This window comes from Chroicocephalus ridibundus, chromosome 3 (genome assembly GCF_963924245.1).
Source record: "Chroicocephalus ridibundus chromosome 3, bChrRid1.1, whole genome shotgun sequence".
Lineage (NCBI taxonomy): Eukaryota > Metazoa > Chordata > Aves > Charadriiformes > Laridae > Chroicocephalus > Chroicocephalus ridibundus.
Window position 1 is genome coordinate 6,914,796 of NC_086286.1, and position 16,101 is coordinate 6,930,896.

The window sequence follows — 16,101 nt, forward strand, 5'->3', positions numbered from 1 at the left end:
AAATAACACGGTCAGACTGTCTGAAAAAGACTGGTTTAATGTATTGTTCATGATTGGATTTCCAAATTATGCTTTATCTTAACAACTACTTCTAAGACAATAAACAAATAAAAATAAATAGGACCCCGAAACTTGACTGGAATTGTTGCCAATCATGTTTTGACTGTGGCATGCATGCTTTGTGTATGGCATTGTACCAGCACACCAGTTCCCATACCATGCAAGGCTACCAACTACTGAAGAACACGCTGTTCCTTCCACCAGTAAGTAACAACTCAATCAACAGCTTTTTTTTTTGGCTTTTATACTCAAACCACTACAATCCATATTGTTCTTTACAGGCTTCCTAAATAGCAGATTTCCTTTTTACTCAAGCAAACTCTAGAATCTGGAAGTAATGTTGAGTTTTTTTCCTGAAGTGTAACTGAACCAAGAACCTTCTACTCAAGGTTCCTGCCTCTTTACAAAGAGATGGCCTGTCCAAACAAAATTTTTAGTTTAAGCAAGAACTATCTTATTGATTATATTTCCCCCTCTCAAGAACTTCTTTTTGATATGTAACCAGGTTTAACCTTTGCAACTTAAAATTGTTTCTGAAAAAGCCTGCGTAATTATTCACAGAAATGAAGGTATGTAGCCTGCAAAATTATTCCAAAAATTCAAAGGCTGCAACCTCAATCTTTGCTCTGTTTATTTATCCTGAGCTACCACTACCACAGGGATTTTCAAAGTACCTTCAAGAAATAACATGCTCGAATACTTTGCCTTTTCAATATCAAAACCAAATGTTAGCTAATGAATGTCTACAGGCATTTTTAAATTACTGCTTCTCTTAGTTTTTTAAAAGTTGCTATATCAGATGTTAACTGTGAAGACACAATAAAATGACAGCTCACTTTGTTTATTACTGTATTGGCACAGAGGTTAAAGCTGGGGGAGGAGATCCTCATGTCGGTCACTTTCGACTCTCGCTGATTTCTGTGGAGCCCCAACTACCACCCTCTCTCGATCCTGGCAGGAATCCACAGGCAGACTGAGCTCCCCGTGGCATTACTGTGGGCTTCACCAGATGGCGGTGTGGGCTCAGCACCCTTCCAGCCCGACCAGAGCCAGGCCTAGCTACAGGCTGCTTTCCTTCTGCGGTGAGGGCCACGAACAAATCATAGAAGGGTTTAGGATTGAAGGGACCTTAAAAGACCATCTAGTTCCAACCCCCCTGCCCTGGGCAGGGACACTTCCCACTAGACCAGGCTGCTCCAAGCCCCGTCCAGCCTGGCCTTGAACCCCTCCAGGGATGGGGCAGCCACAGCTTCTCTGGGCAACCTGGGCCAGGGGCTCGCCACCCTCACAGTGAAGAATTTCTTCCTCATATCTCATCTAAATCTCCCCTCTTCCACTTCGAAGCCTCCTCGTCCTACCACTACATGCCCTTGTAAAAAGCCCCTCCTCATCTCTCCTGCAGCCCCTTTAGGGACTGGAAGGGGCTGTAAGGTCTCCCTGGAGCTTTCTATTCTCTAGGCTGAACAACCCCAACCCTCTCAGCCTGGCATAACCGACACAGTTTGCTAACCCACGTTATTTAAACCGAACCGCTTGTCGAACGGCTTTATGAGCTGCTTCCCCTTTCACCTCGCTGCCCGAAGGGTGAGAACATAACCCGCCAAACACACCAGAGCCTGAGGAGCCCGACTAATATGGCGGCGGTGGCCGCCACCGCGCAGGCGCTGCTCGGCGAATCGGCGCTCGGCCCATCGATTGCTGTGGGAGCGGCTCTGCCGCCTGCGTCGCGTGCCCGGCGGCGTGGGAAGAGCCGGCCGCCATCTCGGCGGGAGGAGGTGAGGTGAGGTACGGTGAGGCGGCCCGGAACCCGGGCGGCGGGAGGAGGGGGAGAGGCGGTGGGCTGCTGCGGGGCTGACTCCTAGTAGCGCCCGTCCTGCGGGCCTGCCTGGGGAGGGTAGGAGCGGGGCGGGTAGGAGCGGAGCGGGAGAGCGGACAGGCCCCCGCGGACCGTCCCAGGTCTTAGGGCGGGGGGAGCCCTGGGGCCTGTCTCAGGTCCCGCGGCGGGGTCCAGGATGTTGTTGGCTCTGGCGGCTCGTTCCGCGCCCCGGCCGCCGCTAACGGATCCCCGCGTGTGCTCTGCCCGCAGGCAGGTCTGTCAGCCGCCGCTGAGGATGGACATCAGGCCCAACCACACCATCTACATCAACAACATCAACGATAAGATTAAGAAAGAAGGTATCAGTGTCTGCGATTCGGGCTGGCTTCCCACTCGCACACAGCAGTTGGCGTTTTGGCGGTGCCGGGGCTCCCAGGTGCCACACGGATGGTCGTCCTGCAGTGGGCTCCCAGCAGCTGGCTGCTTGTCATGGAATGGTTTAGGTTGGAAGGGACCTTAAAGGTCACCCAGTTCCAACTGCCCTGCCGTGGACAGGGACACCTCCCACTGGAGCAGGTTGCTCAAAGCCTCATCCAGCCTGGCCTTGAACACCTCCAGGGATAGAGCAGCCACAGCTTCTCTGGGCAAACTGGGCCAGGGGCTCACCGCCCTCACAGTAAAGAATTTCTTCCTCATATCTAATCTAAATCTCTCCTCTTTCAGTTTAAAACTGTTAGCCCTTGTTCTATCACTACACTCCCTGATCCAGAGTCCCTCCCTGTCTTTTCTATAGGCCCCTATTAGGGACTGTGCTCTTGGCTCTAAGGTCTCCCTGGAGCCTTCTCTTCTCCAGGCTGAAGAACCCCAACTGTCTCAGTCTGTTCTTACAAAACAGACTGAGAAAGCCTCCTGTGCTGAGAGCTCCAAAGCTGGACGCAGTATTCCAGGTGGGGTCTTACCAGAACGGAGTAGAAGGGCAGAATCTCCTTCCTTGACCTGCTTCTTGTGAGGAAGCAGCAGCTGCCACCAACAAACGCAGCACAATGTTCAACTCTTTTTGTAAACCAGGACCAGTATTTCTAAGGAAGCTTCTGATTGCCTCTCTATTGTAGTTTTGTCACTAATTGGAACTAGATGGTCTTTAGGGTCCTTTCCAACCCCAACCATTCTATGATTCTATAATTGCATAGGTTAGGTTTGCTGGTCAGTGAATAACTGCAGCCACGGCAGTAATCAGAATATCTGATGGATGCGAAGAGGTGTGTTGGTATAGGTTTTGGTGGTCAGTAGTCTCTGCTCACTGAAATGTGGGAACATCTGTGTGCTCCTTATTTTTTTAACACAGCGCAGAAGCGGTGAACGTGGCATGAGCGAGCCTGCTTTGCATCATCCTCTTAGAGACACTGCCTTGCAGTTACTGCAGCCCTCTCTAGAGAGAAACGATGTCATCCTGAGGAATTTTAGCTCCTCACAGTGTGCTAACAAAAAAAAAGCTCTTGCCCTTATGTGGCTCTATATACAATGTCTGCATAGAACCATCCACTTCATGCTCATGCTTAGCTTGTAATCTAAAGTGATCAAGGTAATTTATTTGTTATTGTTTGTGAACCGAGTGGCTGGATCAGACTAGTTCTACTTAAATGTTTCTTCAGGGAGAGATCTGAAAGTGGAAACAACTTTGCTGAGAAATTGTTTATTAACTTGTCAAGATGATTCTACTGAATAAATTTAATTTGGGGCTTTGTTTGTAGCATGTTAAGCGCCCTATAAACTAGTAAGTCTCCACTATGAAGTTGCATGGTTATAATTTTTAAGTGTAGGTTTTCACATTCTCTGTAAAGCTTACAAATGCGACATTTTTTTAAAATACACTTTTAAAAGTTATTTTCAAGGATATTATTTTTGATAAAAAAACTTTTTTAGAAAAATAGTGCTGTGGTTGGTCAAGCACAGCTGGAGTAGGTGTCAGTGGGTTGGTATTACCAAGTCTTAACAGCAGTAAACAAGAGGCAGTGCTCTTATGTGGCTGAAATATTTCAAATGTAAGATTTGTGAGTTAGAACAATTATGCAATTGGAGAAGATTAAGGTTTAATTTGGCATGTGATTTTAAATAATGAAAATAAATCCATTGCAGCTGTAAGGTACAGTGTGATCACACAAAAACATATGCATATCTAGAATATGAAAAAAATATTTCATATGTATGAGAGAATTGAATAAATAGTTACAAAAAAAATTTCCAAATTTAGTTAGCCTTTAAGTAGTGACTATTTTGCTGTGTTCTTGTTTTAAGTCATACCTCTTTACTGTTGCGTGTTACAGCATGGATTTCCTGATCAGTCTTTGGTAGCTTTCATACATCATACTTGAATGTGTGAGTGTGTGTTTGTATATATATGTATATACAGAAATGTGTATATATATACACCTTTGTCTAATTGTTACTCTTAGAATGGTAGAACGGATGGCAATACAACTTTTTTACTAGCTGAATACTTAAAGTGTGAAACGAAGCATTATGCACCAACTTACAAAAACTGGGTAAATAAACTTGTACTGGTGCAACAGTTTTGACTAATCTGATGTAACACATCACTGTGTGAGCTAAAGCTGGCAAAAGCCACTGTCCCTAAAGGACAGCACTCTCTGTAGAAGTGGGCATTTGCAAGTAGCTTGTTATAATCTATTTTTTTGTATTGTCAACAGAACTGAAGAGGTCCCTGTACGCGTTATTCTCACAGTTTGGTCATGTGGTCGACATCGTGGCATTAAAGACTATGAAGATGAGAGGACAGGCTTTTGTTATATTTAAAGAACTTGGATCGTCTACTAATGCTTTGAGACAACTACAAGGCTTTCCGTTTTATGGGAAACCAATGGTAAGTTATTTTCTTAGCTTTTTAAAGGAAAAAAATTGCCATGGTAGGATATGGTGTTTTGGTACTTGCACATTGTGAATTAACTATTATGTGTACTTGTAGTTGTATTGTTATTCACTCACATCACGTCTTGATGAATATATGTATTTATGCAAGCTAGGGGGATGCTGGAGAGACTGTAGCTAAAACACAGACAGAGACTGAATTTAGCATTTAGGTTTCCTTAGGGGTGGCTTTATGTTTTTCTGTGCTGGATTAAAGTTTTTAAGATCTTAAATACTTCCCATTTTACTCATGTCTTCTGTTGAACCAATTAAGTTTTTTCAGTAATGTTACTGAAATTAGGTCCTTTCAGTTAATTCCTCTAGAGTAACCTTAATTACTGTTATGTTCCTAATAAATAGCTAGAACATGATGCTTCCTTTTTGAGGTAGCAGTGAGTTGGATGAAGATCTCTGCAGTTTTACTTTCCAGAAATCAACAGATGTGACCAGTGATTTATTTTTTTAAATCGATGGTTAGTGCTGCTTGTGCATGCATCAGATCACCAAACCAAGTAACTGAATTTCAGTATAACTTCAGTGAAGCAAACACACTGCTGGTTGATAGAATGTCATTTAATAATGTACTCGATAACGTGCAGAACAGCACAACAATTGACACGTTGTTGCCTGTTTGGATAATTAGGCATCTCTTAATTCTGCAATTATTTGTGAGGCATAATGATACATGCAAATGGCCCACTTAACTTCAGTGATGGATGGGTATATTAATACTGGCTTTCAGCTCATAGCTTTGAGCATTAAGGAGAGCATAGGCAGTTCTTGTGTTGCTGAGCCATGAGCTTTTTTCATTAACACTTTCAGATTCTCTAATTAAATCCTTAACAAGGAATTGTGCAAGCTCAGTTCTGTCAGTTACCCTTAAAGAGTTGTGTGCTCAGTAAAACTCAATAGGAAATAAAAAGATTAAGGCTTCATAAGCTTTCAGGTGTACTTCCCTCTTTGACTATTGCCGGCAGCATGCATATCCTATGTAATCACTGAACAAAAACATTTTTTAAAAAAATCTTCAGCTGCTGTGTAATTTTGTGTTGAGATAGTCTCTGATAGTAAAAGCAATAGGATTGTGTGCGTATATAATGTTGCACACCTGTGTCCTCTTAGCTGAACCTGCTTACCCACTGGCTAGTGCACTGGGCAGCCTTTGTCAGGAAGCGAGCATGGCTGTGCTGCTGACAGAATTTACACAATCCAGTCTGGATTAAGGCAGGTAACTGCCTTTCTATTTAAGAAGTCTGAGTTTTCTTGAACTTGATTTTCTGTACAGATCTGAGAAATTACTGTTAAAATTTTAACTCCCCTTAAAACTTTAACTCCCTCTCAGGTTTTTTAATAGAAGCTAGTGCCAATTTTGTCAAATGTCCTTCTATTGCTTTGTATATGTTACCTTGACAGTTGTTAAAAAGATGCTGTTAGATGAAGAGTTCCAATTTCAATGAATTAAAACTAGTAATTACCATCTTAAGGTTTTTTTAGAGTTCCCTTGCTGTGCGCAGAATTAAATATGAGGATTAGATACTCTGTAAGCATACCTACAGTTCGTAAAAAAACCATTTTTAATATAATAAGTTCTGCTAAAAACTGTACATGCAGTTTAGTAGGAGACAGTTAATGAAAATAATGCTGTTGTGGTTTAATCCCAGCCAGCAACTACAACCATGCAGCTGCTTGCTCAGTCCCTGTCCCCTCCCCTCCAAAGGGTAGGGGGAGGAGGTGGGGAAAAAAAAGGGAGAAGGGGAGGGGGAGGGTCAAAGGGAGGAAAAAAACTTGTGGGTTGAGATAAAGACATTTTAATAGAAACAATAACAGAACAGGAAAAATAATAATAGTGACACAGGTCACTCTCACTGCCTAGTGAATTGGCACCATCTGGAGCAGTGATTGCAGATTCCACCCCCTCCCCGTTTATGTACTGAGCATCATGTCTATGGTATGGAGTATTTCACTGGCCATTCCATCGTTCTGTCTATGCTTCTATGGGAAGCTGAAAAAAAAGTCCTTGAATAGTGTAAACATCACGTAGCAACAACTAAAAACAATAGGACATTGCTTTCACAGCAATCACTACAAAGAAAAATCAAGTCTTTCCCATCTGAAACTAGGACAGGTACAAAATGTTCAGGCTTAGTAACTGCAAAATGTACTATTTTTTTTCCTTTTAAAAAGCGTATTCAGTATGCAAAAACAGACTCTGATATCATCTCTAAAATGCGTGGTACCTTTGCCGATAAGGAAAAAAGGAAAGAAAAGAAGAAGGCCAAATCTCTGGAGCAGTCAGCAAATGCAGCAAATAAAAAGGTTATCCAGGTAAGCTGCTTCTCTGTTTAAAGAAAGAAAAAAAAAAAACACAAAAGCTATTTTAAATTATTTTTTTAGGACTAAGCATTGTCTTTTGGTACTTCTCAATTCGCTAAATTGTGGTCTATTGATATCTAGTGCTCTTGAGCACTCACTGTAAGTTGAAGCAGAGGGGGCTGCTAATATATTCTTTGCTGTTCCCTTTTTTTTTTTCTCCTTTCCTATTACCTGCTGAAAACAAAGATGTAGGGCAAAGGTACAATAAACCAAAGTAGAAACTAACATCTTTTTAAAAAAGAAAAAAAAGGAGAGGTGTGTGCGTGTGTCTTTAATGCCAGCTTCAAGTGCTCAACCAGCTTTGCCCTTTGGTATTTTAATGCTTTCTTTGCTCTGTAAGCACTAAGAATGGTAAATGGAAACAAGATAATTCATTTACAGGTAGATGAAAAGGAGTTGCCTTGGAATATATCTCCACTAAGGGTGGCCTGGCCTAAACTAATAACATCTAGTAATTTATGTGGTGAAGTATAGCAGAAAACATCAAGGAACGGATTTTGAATATTGTGTTATTTAACTACATTTCCTGCTAAGGCACAAATTGGTATCAAGGACAGATAAGAGTGTTCAGAGAAAGCAACATTTTCTAGGTAGAATATTCAGATTTCTCAGGATTCATTAAAAAAAACCCCAATCATTATATACAAATCTCTTAGAAGGAAGTAATTGCTACTAGCTATAATGGTAATAGCTTTAGTTATCCTTGCTAAACTGGAATCCTCAGCAGAAACACCTATTTTTCTCCTTTTAGGTATGTCTTGTGCAGGCCTTCATTTTCCAAACTGCTTCCTTCCTGTCTATTAAATTAAATTTTATAATGTGGAGAAATAGTGATTTGCTGTATCTGCTGACTCAGCCATTAGTGAGAGCAGATAGTACTGATGGTTTTTTTTAATTGCCTGGCTTTGAAGTTCAATTAAATTCATGTGCTTTATGTTTCCCTTTGGGAGGTATCTCATAAGCAATAAGTATTCCTTGGATTGTAGCTTAAAAAAATCTTAACATACTCCCTTGAGTTGTACAGAACTATGGGGACGTGTGCTTATATATTTCTAACAGAACACCTTTGTAAAAGTATTTTGTACTTACTTAATAGGGAGCAACACAAAATTCAGCCAATGCCTCAGGGACTGCAGCACAGAATCAGCAGGTAATGCCTTTTTCTTTTTTTTTTAAGTAAAAGCACTAATGTTTAAAATTATTCTTTATGAATAATAGTTTGTTACACATGGAAACTTGAGGGTATATTTTACAGCTTCCTTTTTGTTTTGTGATACATTTGTCTTAAGAGCTAAATCACAGTAAACAAAAGAAATCACACTTTTACTTTATCTGCTTAATATGAAATGAAAACCTACAATTTTTCACCATTATACAGGAAATCACATTATTAACAAATCCCACTTGATTCTTAAATTTGGACTGTGCTTAGTATCGGTTGAAGGATTCTTTTTTTTTTATTGTTAATAAATTCCCTTTAATTTTGTTCTACTAATAGAAAAGGAGAAGGAAGACTACGCAGGGTGCCAGAATATCTACCTAAAAGCTTCCTTTCAGGAGTTTGGGGGTCCTCTAATCACTTTTTCTCTTTTCTCACAAGTGTCTTATTTTCCAAAGGATTGTGTGGGGATGTAGCACAAGCTCCCGGTGCTTCATGTGTGTTAGAAGTGGAGGTACTAAAGAGCCAGGATCTGCAGGAGGGCAAATACTATAGGAGGATATATTTGCATTCCTGAAGTACTGTCACTGAGAATTGCATGCATAATCCACAGGGGAAAACTTCTTGCTCCCAGTCTGGGTTTTCTTTCAGGCATCATTTGTTACAAGGCACAATATGGGTAGGTCAGTTTGCGTGGAAGCACAACACTGAGTATTTAGGTATTCGTTTGAACTTCAGAAGTTTATTTTCTGATGGCACTGCCTGGAATATTTCCATCAGCTGAAGGAAACTGTTCTCCCGAGGCATTAAGTTGGCACCACTATTAGGACGTTTGAAGTTGTGTCCAGTTCCTCTTCATTTTTGTAATTTCCTTGATGACTTAGGAAGGTCTTTCAGTCCAGTGTCAGTAAACTGACTACTCAGCCTTGTGGGTTGCTATAAATTCATATTAGCAGGCAAATCTGTTAGATAAAGACTCTAAAGTTTAAAATCTAATGGGGTTTCTAATTAATAAATTTGAGAACACTGTAGTAAAACCATATGTGTTTTGTAGGTTTGAGTTGCCCAAAGATATTCAGTATTTCAGTACTACTGTAGATGAACAGGGTATTTATCTTGGCTTCCAACTGCTGTTCCAGAAGGGTGTAAGCCTTTCATAGGTTCTTCCACTGCCACGCATGTGTCTTGGACAGCCGGTGCTTCAGCACCTGGATCCCACCCTGGCAGTGCTGAGAGTAGTGCAGTATCAGCTATTGAGTTGTCGAGTTTAAATATGGTATATAAGACAGTATGCTGTTGTGATTTTTGTGGAAGAGCCTCTCCAAATTAATATATCAGTGTAAAAGAACCGAGGGGCTATGTCTGCATATTGTGTGAAGGTATAATGAAGTCCAGATAGCAGTGTGATGAGGAAAACTAAGGATATGTGAGTCTCGTTTCAAATAATCATGCAGAGAGATCAAGAGGAACAGATAGCTGTGTATAATCTTCTAAGCTTTGATCTTCTGTTGTTGCAGGTGCCTGATAACCCACCAAACTATATCCTTTTCCTTAATAACTTGCCTGAGGAAACAAATGAGATGATGCTGTCCATGTTATTCAATCAGTAAGTTTTGAATAGAATGAACTTTTCCTTTGAATTCTTCTGTTACCTGTATGCTTTTTCTCAGTTGGCAAGCTGACTTTTTAGAAATGAGAATTTCTTCTGAAGGTATTTCAGTTCTTAGTCTTACTGCCAAGATTACAGATGTTTGTTCTGATGACTTGGTGCAGAAAGCAAATCCGATTTCTTTTTTTGCAGCTGGTTTTGATTGTGTAAGTTACCTACTATCAATCTGCAGTGGATTTAAGCTAGTGACTGTAATCTTGAAGACTTTACGACAGCAGGAGCAGTTTTAAAACTAGCTTTAGTTGCTTCCATATGTGTGCAAGACTGATTAAATTGCTTCCATGTAATGATCCTTAATTGAGGCACGGTTCCAAGGACTGGACTTGTAAACCCCTTCAATTTAAATCTTTCATTAGCAGTAAATATACTGTTAGATGCTTATGATAAGGGCTTATGGCTACGGAAGAGAGATGTATTATCAAACTAGGAAATATTATCTGACTCTCTCACTTTATTCTAAAGGTTTCCTGGATTCAAAGAAGTACGCTTAGTGCCTGGGCGCCATGACATTGCATTTGTGGAGTTTGAAAATGAGAATCAAGCAGGAGCTGCTCGAGATGCTCTCCAAGGATTCAAGATCACTCCGTCTCATGCCATGAAAATCACTTATGCGAAGAAATAACGGGATGCTCCTGTAAAGGACTTTTGTGGATAGTTGGTTTTTTTAATACAATGATACTTTGATCAGCTAGCATGTTTGCTGTTCTCTGCAGAAAACTTAAGACTTGTGTAAAACCGCCACAATAGACAGATGCAGGATTTCCACAGATCTACTGGATAGTACATTTTTGTGTCGAAATACTAATTTTTTTTAAAATAAATGCGGTTTGTGCTGTTTTCAAGCCATGGTTTTCCTCGAATCTGTCTTACTATTGATCTGTTAGGCTTGCAGGGCTTACTCAGTATATTAGTTTAACTACTTTTTAGATTACTTTCATGTCTGGGAAATGAGTGCTGGAAAAACAGCTTTCTTTTCAGAGCAAAAAGCATGAGCAGGAATGCTAGATGTCAGCATATTCCAAATAAATGCAACACTCAATCTTCAGTCTCGTTACCGAGGAGACAGCTGCTTTTCAGCAAGGATAATTTTGTCACTTAAGAAAAACAAATTATCATTAGTGGGGGGTTCTTCCAGATTTCGGTAGAAATTGATTACAGTTTGACAGCACTGTTGTTCAGCTTGGTTTTGTCTTTCTAATGGTGGCTGGCTGTAGAAGCAGGTCCACAGAAGAAACATGAAAGTTTATCTGTTGTCTTCTCTTCTGCTCTGCCCAGCCCTATTACCAGTGATATTAATAAATGGTTTAGGAAGGGCTTTCTGGCTCTTTACAAAGTCAGTGCTGATGGGTCTGATGGTCTGTTTTTAGGCAAGTTTTTTCAAAATACATGTCCTAAAGCTTCTGGGTTTGGCTTTTGGTTTGGTGTTTTTCCACTTGTCAAAAATGTTTATAGGTCTTGTGTGACATGAAATACAACGAATGCAGTGAAGTAATCAAGTGTAGTATTGCGAGTTGTAACTGTTCTAAATATCTGGGTGCAAAAATCACTTCAAAGGCTGAAGTGTTTTGTTCAGGTGATGGAAGACATGTGGTGCTGTGTGTTGTTCAGTGTCTTGCATCTGCAGACTCCCCACTGAGTTCAGCTATGTAAATCAAAGTGAAATGGCCCCTGTGCCGGTGTAACCTGTGTGTTCTGCTCTCAACTGTGTCTCCCTGTGGAAGGGATCTTGCCTGTACAGGTATGCAGCGTTTGCACCTTTTAGACTTCAAATTTGAATTGCTGATCTGCAAAGCCTTCTTTGACTGTTTCAGCTCCCTGATGGCTTGTGTACATTTGCGTCCATCTGTTAGAGTCCTAGTAGGTCCTTTCTGTAGACCGTAACAGGGGAATCTCTGCCACTGAGGGTTTACGATCTTGTGGAGATTACACTTGTCAGTGAGCATTTGTGAAAATGAAGAACTTGAGGATTTGGAAGGATGTAATTTCCTTTGCTGCTTACCAGGATCTGACTTAATTTTCGTTCTCAAACTCCGCTTGAGGTAAGATTAAGACTATGGACCGCTACAGGAAGGCTTTAAATGTTTAAATAATACAGTTGCTGATTGAAATGTTAATGCAGAATGGCTTTGGGAAGGGATTCGGTTTCATGAGTAGACCCTGAGGTCTTCCTCCCACCTATGGCCTCTCTGGTGGGGTGGAGTGTCACCCTCACCCCTTCCCATTGGCCCAGCGTGTTTGTCCAGGTGTCTGCCTCTTCCATAAAAGACAGGGATTGCTGGACCCGGCACGCATTTGGCAAATGCTGCAGAAAAGAAAAATGACACAACGTGCTTATTTGGTTGTTTTACTTTTGTGTCTCGGATTAATGTGTCCTCTTGTAACTGGAATTTTTATGGACAAGCTCGCCAGCAAGAAACTCTGTGCTGATGACAACTGTGTCTGTAAGTAATTTTGTTTTAATTTTAAGAATAGAGTCTCAAAAATGCAGTTTAGATGCTGTAGTGTGAGGGGGGGAAAAGTATTCTGCCTATTTAGCTCTCTTAATTTGCAGTGGTTTGTCAACTTTAAAAGCAGAGTGGGAGGGTTTATGTGGAATGTCACATGCAGTTTTACTGCAAAAAGGATTTTGGAAGGACATGTTTCACTCAAGTGAAAGGTAAATGCAGAGAGAAGGATTATAACTTCCACTATGATGAAATGGCACATTCTTAAACTGTTACTTTGCATACTGGAGAATGAGTAGAACAAATTCTTGAAGACTTCTATTAATTTCAGGATAACCTACTTTTGTCTGTAGAAATAGTTTAACATGTATGCATACACACACACATACATTTATATTTCTCTTTGTAAAAGTATATGTATTTAAATTTGTCCACCTCGTACTTTTTTTTCTAGACACCATTTCCCTTGCCAGAGCAGAAGAGGATTATAATGCTCCAGACTGCAGATTCATTAATATTAAAAAAGGGCAGTTGATTTACGTTTACTCAAAACTAGTGAAAGAAAAAGACTCTGGAGAATTCTGGGCTGGAAGTGTAAGAGGAGATTCTTGTTTATATGAGCAAACCAGAAGTAGATTAACACACATTTCTATCAAGAAATGGATGCTAATCCTGAGCTATTGTGGGTTTTAAAGTAGCAACTTAATTTTCAAAGTGAATGTTTAAACTTAAACAGATTGAGGAGTTTTGAGGGTTTTAATACTTTTTTTTAGTTTGTTTTATGGAATATCTCCGATAACTATGTGGTAATTAGGAACTGAACCTTAACAGAAGGGCTCGACAGTCCTTTTCTGTGGCTGCTTGCTGAAACTATGGAGGAGAATGCTTCCCTTTAATTTAAGGGTTTTACAACCCCCTGTGATAAAAGCTAAGATAAATATTAGCTGCATTTATTAAAAAAAAAAATCCAGATAAACTACAGGCGGTATTAATTTACTCCAAAAAATGTATGCCTGTATCAGAACTTGTGTTAATGGTTCATTTCACGTGCCAGCTAATTGGAGACTAGGAAATCTAAAACCAGAGTAAGAAGCAATATTAGTAACTGCTTTTGACTAAATTGTGATCTTGCTCAGACCAGATGACTGTTTTAAGGTACCTAATTATACATCTCCTTGCTTGAAGGTTTATGGAGAACAGTATGAAGACCATATGGGGACAGTTGGTTATTTCCCTAGCAGTTTAGTCTCAGAACAACATGTCTATCAAGAAGCAAATAAGACTGTTCCTACAACGGTAAGGAATTTGCAAAAGCCCAGCTGGCTGCATAATTATACTTGGCTGTTTAATGCTAATTTGCTGTAAAAACAAATCATAATTGTGGCAGTTGATTGTAGCATATCACAGATGCTATGGGATCCAATCTTTGGGCCTTTATACAGTCAAATAGCCTCAATAAAATCCTTAACATAAGCTCTGATATTGCAGACATTGCAAATGCTGCATTAAGGGCCTGATCCTATTAGAGTTCCTGTTTCCTATTGATTTGAGTAGCATTCCTTCAAGGCCACATAAGTTTTACCCAAAGCTTTCTTTTTCCAGAGCCAGGATATTGTGCTGCATGCTTTAGTAAAGTGTACAAGTGCGTTTTCTGTTAATTGTATGTATAGGTGGGCACTGTCATACAGAACTTCTGATTTACGGAAAGCATGCTGGCTTTCTCGTAACAAAGTTATTGGTATGTCAAAAAACTGAATTAAAAAGCTTTTGGAAAGACATTAGTGATGTGTGAGTAAGCAGGCTGTATTTCTGAAAGCGTGATTGTCCCTGATTATGTAGTGTCTCACTACACCACACAACTCATGATTTTACTAAAGATCTGAAACACTTCACAGAGGAGTGGAAGAGGAGGGTCCTTCTCAGAGGCTGGTATGGTTTGGCTTACAACTAACGCTTACTGGTAGCTTATTCCCAGGCTTAAAATCAAGTTCAGTGGTAGGTTTACAGTAATTGCCTTCATCAATATTGAATATTTAGCTATATGTGGTTTTGAAGTGCATGGCAAAATACAACAATTAGTGCTTCAATCTTGAAATCACATATGGAGTTTTTAATCCTAGCTCCAGGTTACTAGATGGGTTTCATTAACACAGAGGAAGTAAGTGAAAGGAAGAATTTTGTTTCATGTGTCAAACAAGCTTTATTTGAGGAAGTGTGAATCTTCGATAAGTGATTGCTTTTCTTGACACTACATTAAGTTGTTCTGAATTTGGCCCAGAAGCATTGCAACAATTAATTAGTCACAGAACATGAAAGAATGACTTAAATACGTTTCTAAGCTCTTTTCTCAACAATATGACAGCCAGTCTGCTGCACGGCAAGTGGAACTGGAAGCAGAGGCAGGTTAAACCGATGTTTTAGCCTGCAGGCTGACTCAGGGTCCAGAATGGGCTGTTGTCAGGTAGCAATGCAGAACTTAAAATTGGAAAGTAATTTTCTTTCCCAAAACTAGCAACACAGACTTTCACGGTCAATTCACCCTTACTTCACATTCAAAGCAGGAGCTTCGCAACAAAAATGAAGGGTGATACAGATAACGTTCTTCTCCTTGTTCTACTGTTCTTGACTGTATGTTGCAAATGTGACCTTAAGGATCTGGCTCTTTCTAAATTCACATTTAAAACAGTCTACAGCACATCTTGACCAATCTGTGTATGGGCATGTTGCTTGCTCCAGAAACATCCCTTAAAGTTGCTGTTTGTTTTTTTGGTTTTTTTTTTTGTTTTTTTTTTTTTTAAATAAAACACTCGCTTTTTAAAGAGTGAGTGTTGCACACTGACATAGATGCCTCTCATGCCACCAGCCTTCCATCTGCAAGTGAGAAGCTGGTCTCTTGCTCACAGCTCTCTAATCATCCCCCAAGCTGCTTGCAATGTTTTTGCCTTGCTTTCCTGGCCTTGCCCCTGCAAAGCCCAATATTGGCATTACGGTGGGGTCTCTTGGGGAAGGGGCTGCCATTTATATTAGGGGACCTGATGATGCCGGAAGCTTCATGGTTAATCAGCGTGTAGCACCTGGGTGGCACACAGAAATGGCATTGCATGGAGGAAGAAAGGGTAGGGAGCTTGATGGGGAAAAGTGTTACGGGAGGGCACCTGCTGCACTGGACAGAAGCCTGAAAGAGGACATCAGCCTGGGGGCCTCTGTGTCTCTGACCCTCCTTTTTCTCTACACCCCCACCACCACCCCCCCCCGCAAAGGACCTTTCACTGTTGGAGTAAATGTATGCCATCAGCTACAAACTCTGCCAATGAACATTTCTGCCTGTGAAACTTCTCTCAGCATCCTTTTGCGCGGCTCTGGGTAATCCATGCCTGTTGGTTGCTGCTTGAGTAGTAAATCTTAGGAGATTTTCCCCCTCTCCTCCCTCCCCCAGTGCTGCTACTTCTGAACCATTGAATCACACTGAATACAATAGACTCAACAGGAAAGACTGTGTGTACTACAAAGCAGTACTGGATTGTCTGCCTTCCCTCGATTGCTTAAAATTGGCCATTTGCTGGCTAAGATGAGAGTACTTTCATTACCAGTAAGCATCTGTTCTGAAACAGCTCCCTGTCTTCTGTTTCCAGTGGACAGCTATATGGGATAGGCT

At 40.7% G+C, this 16,101-nt stretch overlaps 2 protein-coding genes across 4 annotated transcripts; both read left to right on the forward strand.

The window, feature by feature from the left end:
• Positions 1-1,767: 1,767 nt before the first annotated feature.
• Positions 1,768-10,844, forward strand: SNRPB2 (small nuclear ribonucleoprotein polypeptide B2). Of its 3 annotated transcripts, none has more exons than XM_063327868.1 (7): positions 1,768-1,835; positions 2,147-2,235; positions 4,585-4,757; positions 6,986-7,126; positions 8,271-8,324; positions 9,851-9,939; positions 10,465-10,844. In XM_063327868.1, the coding sequence occupies exons 2-7, from the start codon at positions 2,172-2,174 to the stop codon at positions 10,622-10,624; spliced, it is 681 nt and encodes a 226-aa protein (XP_063183938.1). In that variant the 5' UTR covers positions 1,768-1,835; positions 2,147-2,171; the 3' UTR covers positions 10,625-10,844. The 3 variants fall into 3 exon arrangements, with proteins under 3 accessions (XP_063183938.1, XP_063183937.1, XP_063183936.1); XM_063327867.1 differs by having other exon boundaries at positions 1,772-1,840; XM_063327866.1 differs by having other exon boundaries at positions 1,777-1,845.
• Positions 10,845-10,994: 150 nt separating this feature from the next.
• OTOR (otoraplin) lies at positions 10,995-14,206 on the forward strand. The gene is made up of 3 exons (XM_063327869.1): positions 10,995-12,443; positions 12,901-13,040; positions 13,632-14,206. The coding sequence occupies exons 1-3, from the start codon at positions 12,302-12,304 to the stop codon at positions 13,809-13,811; spliced, it is 462 nt and encodes a 153-aa protein (XP_063183939.1). The 5' UTR covers positions 10,995-12,301; the 3' UTR covers positions 13,812-14,206.
• The last annotated feature ends 1,895 nt before the right edge of the window (positions 14,207-16,101 follow it).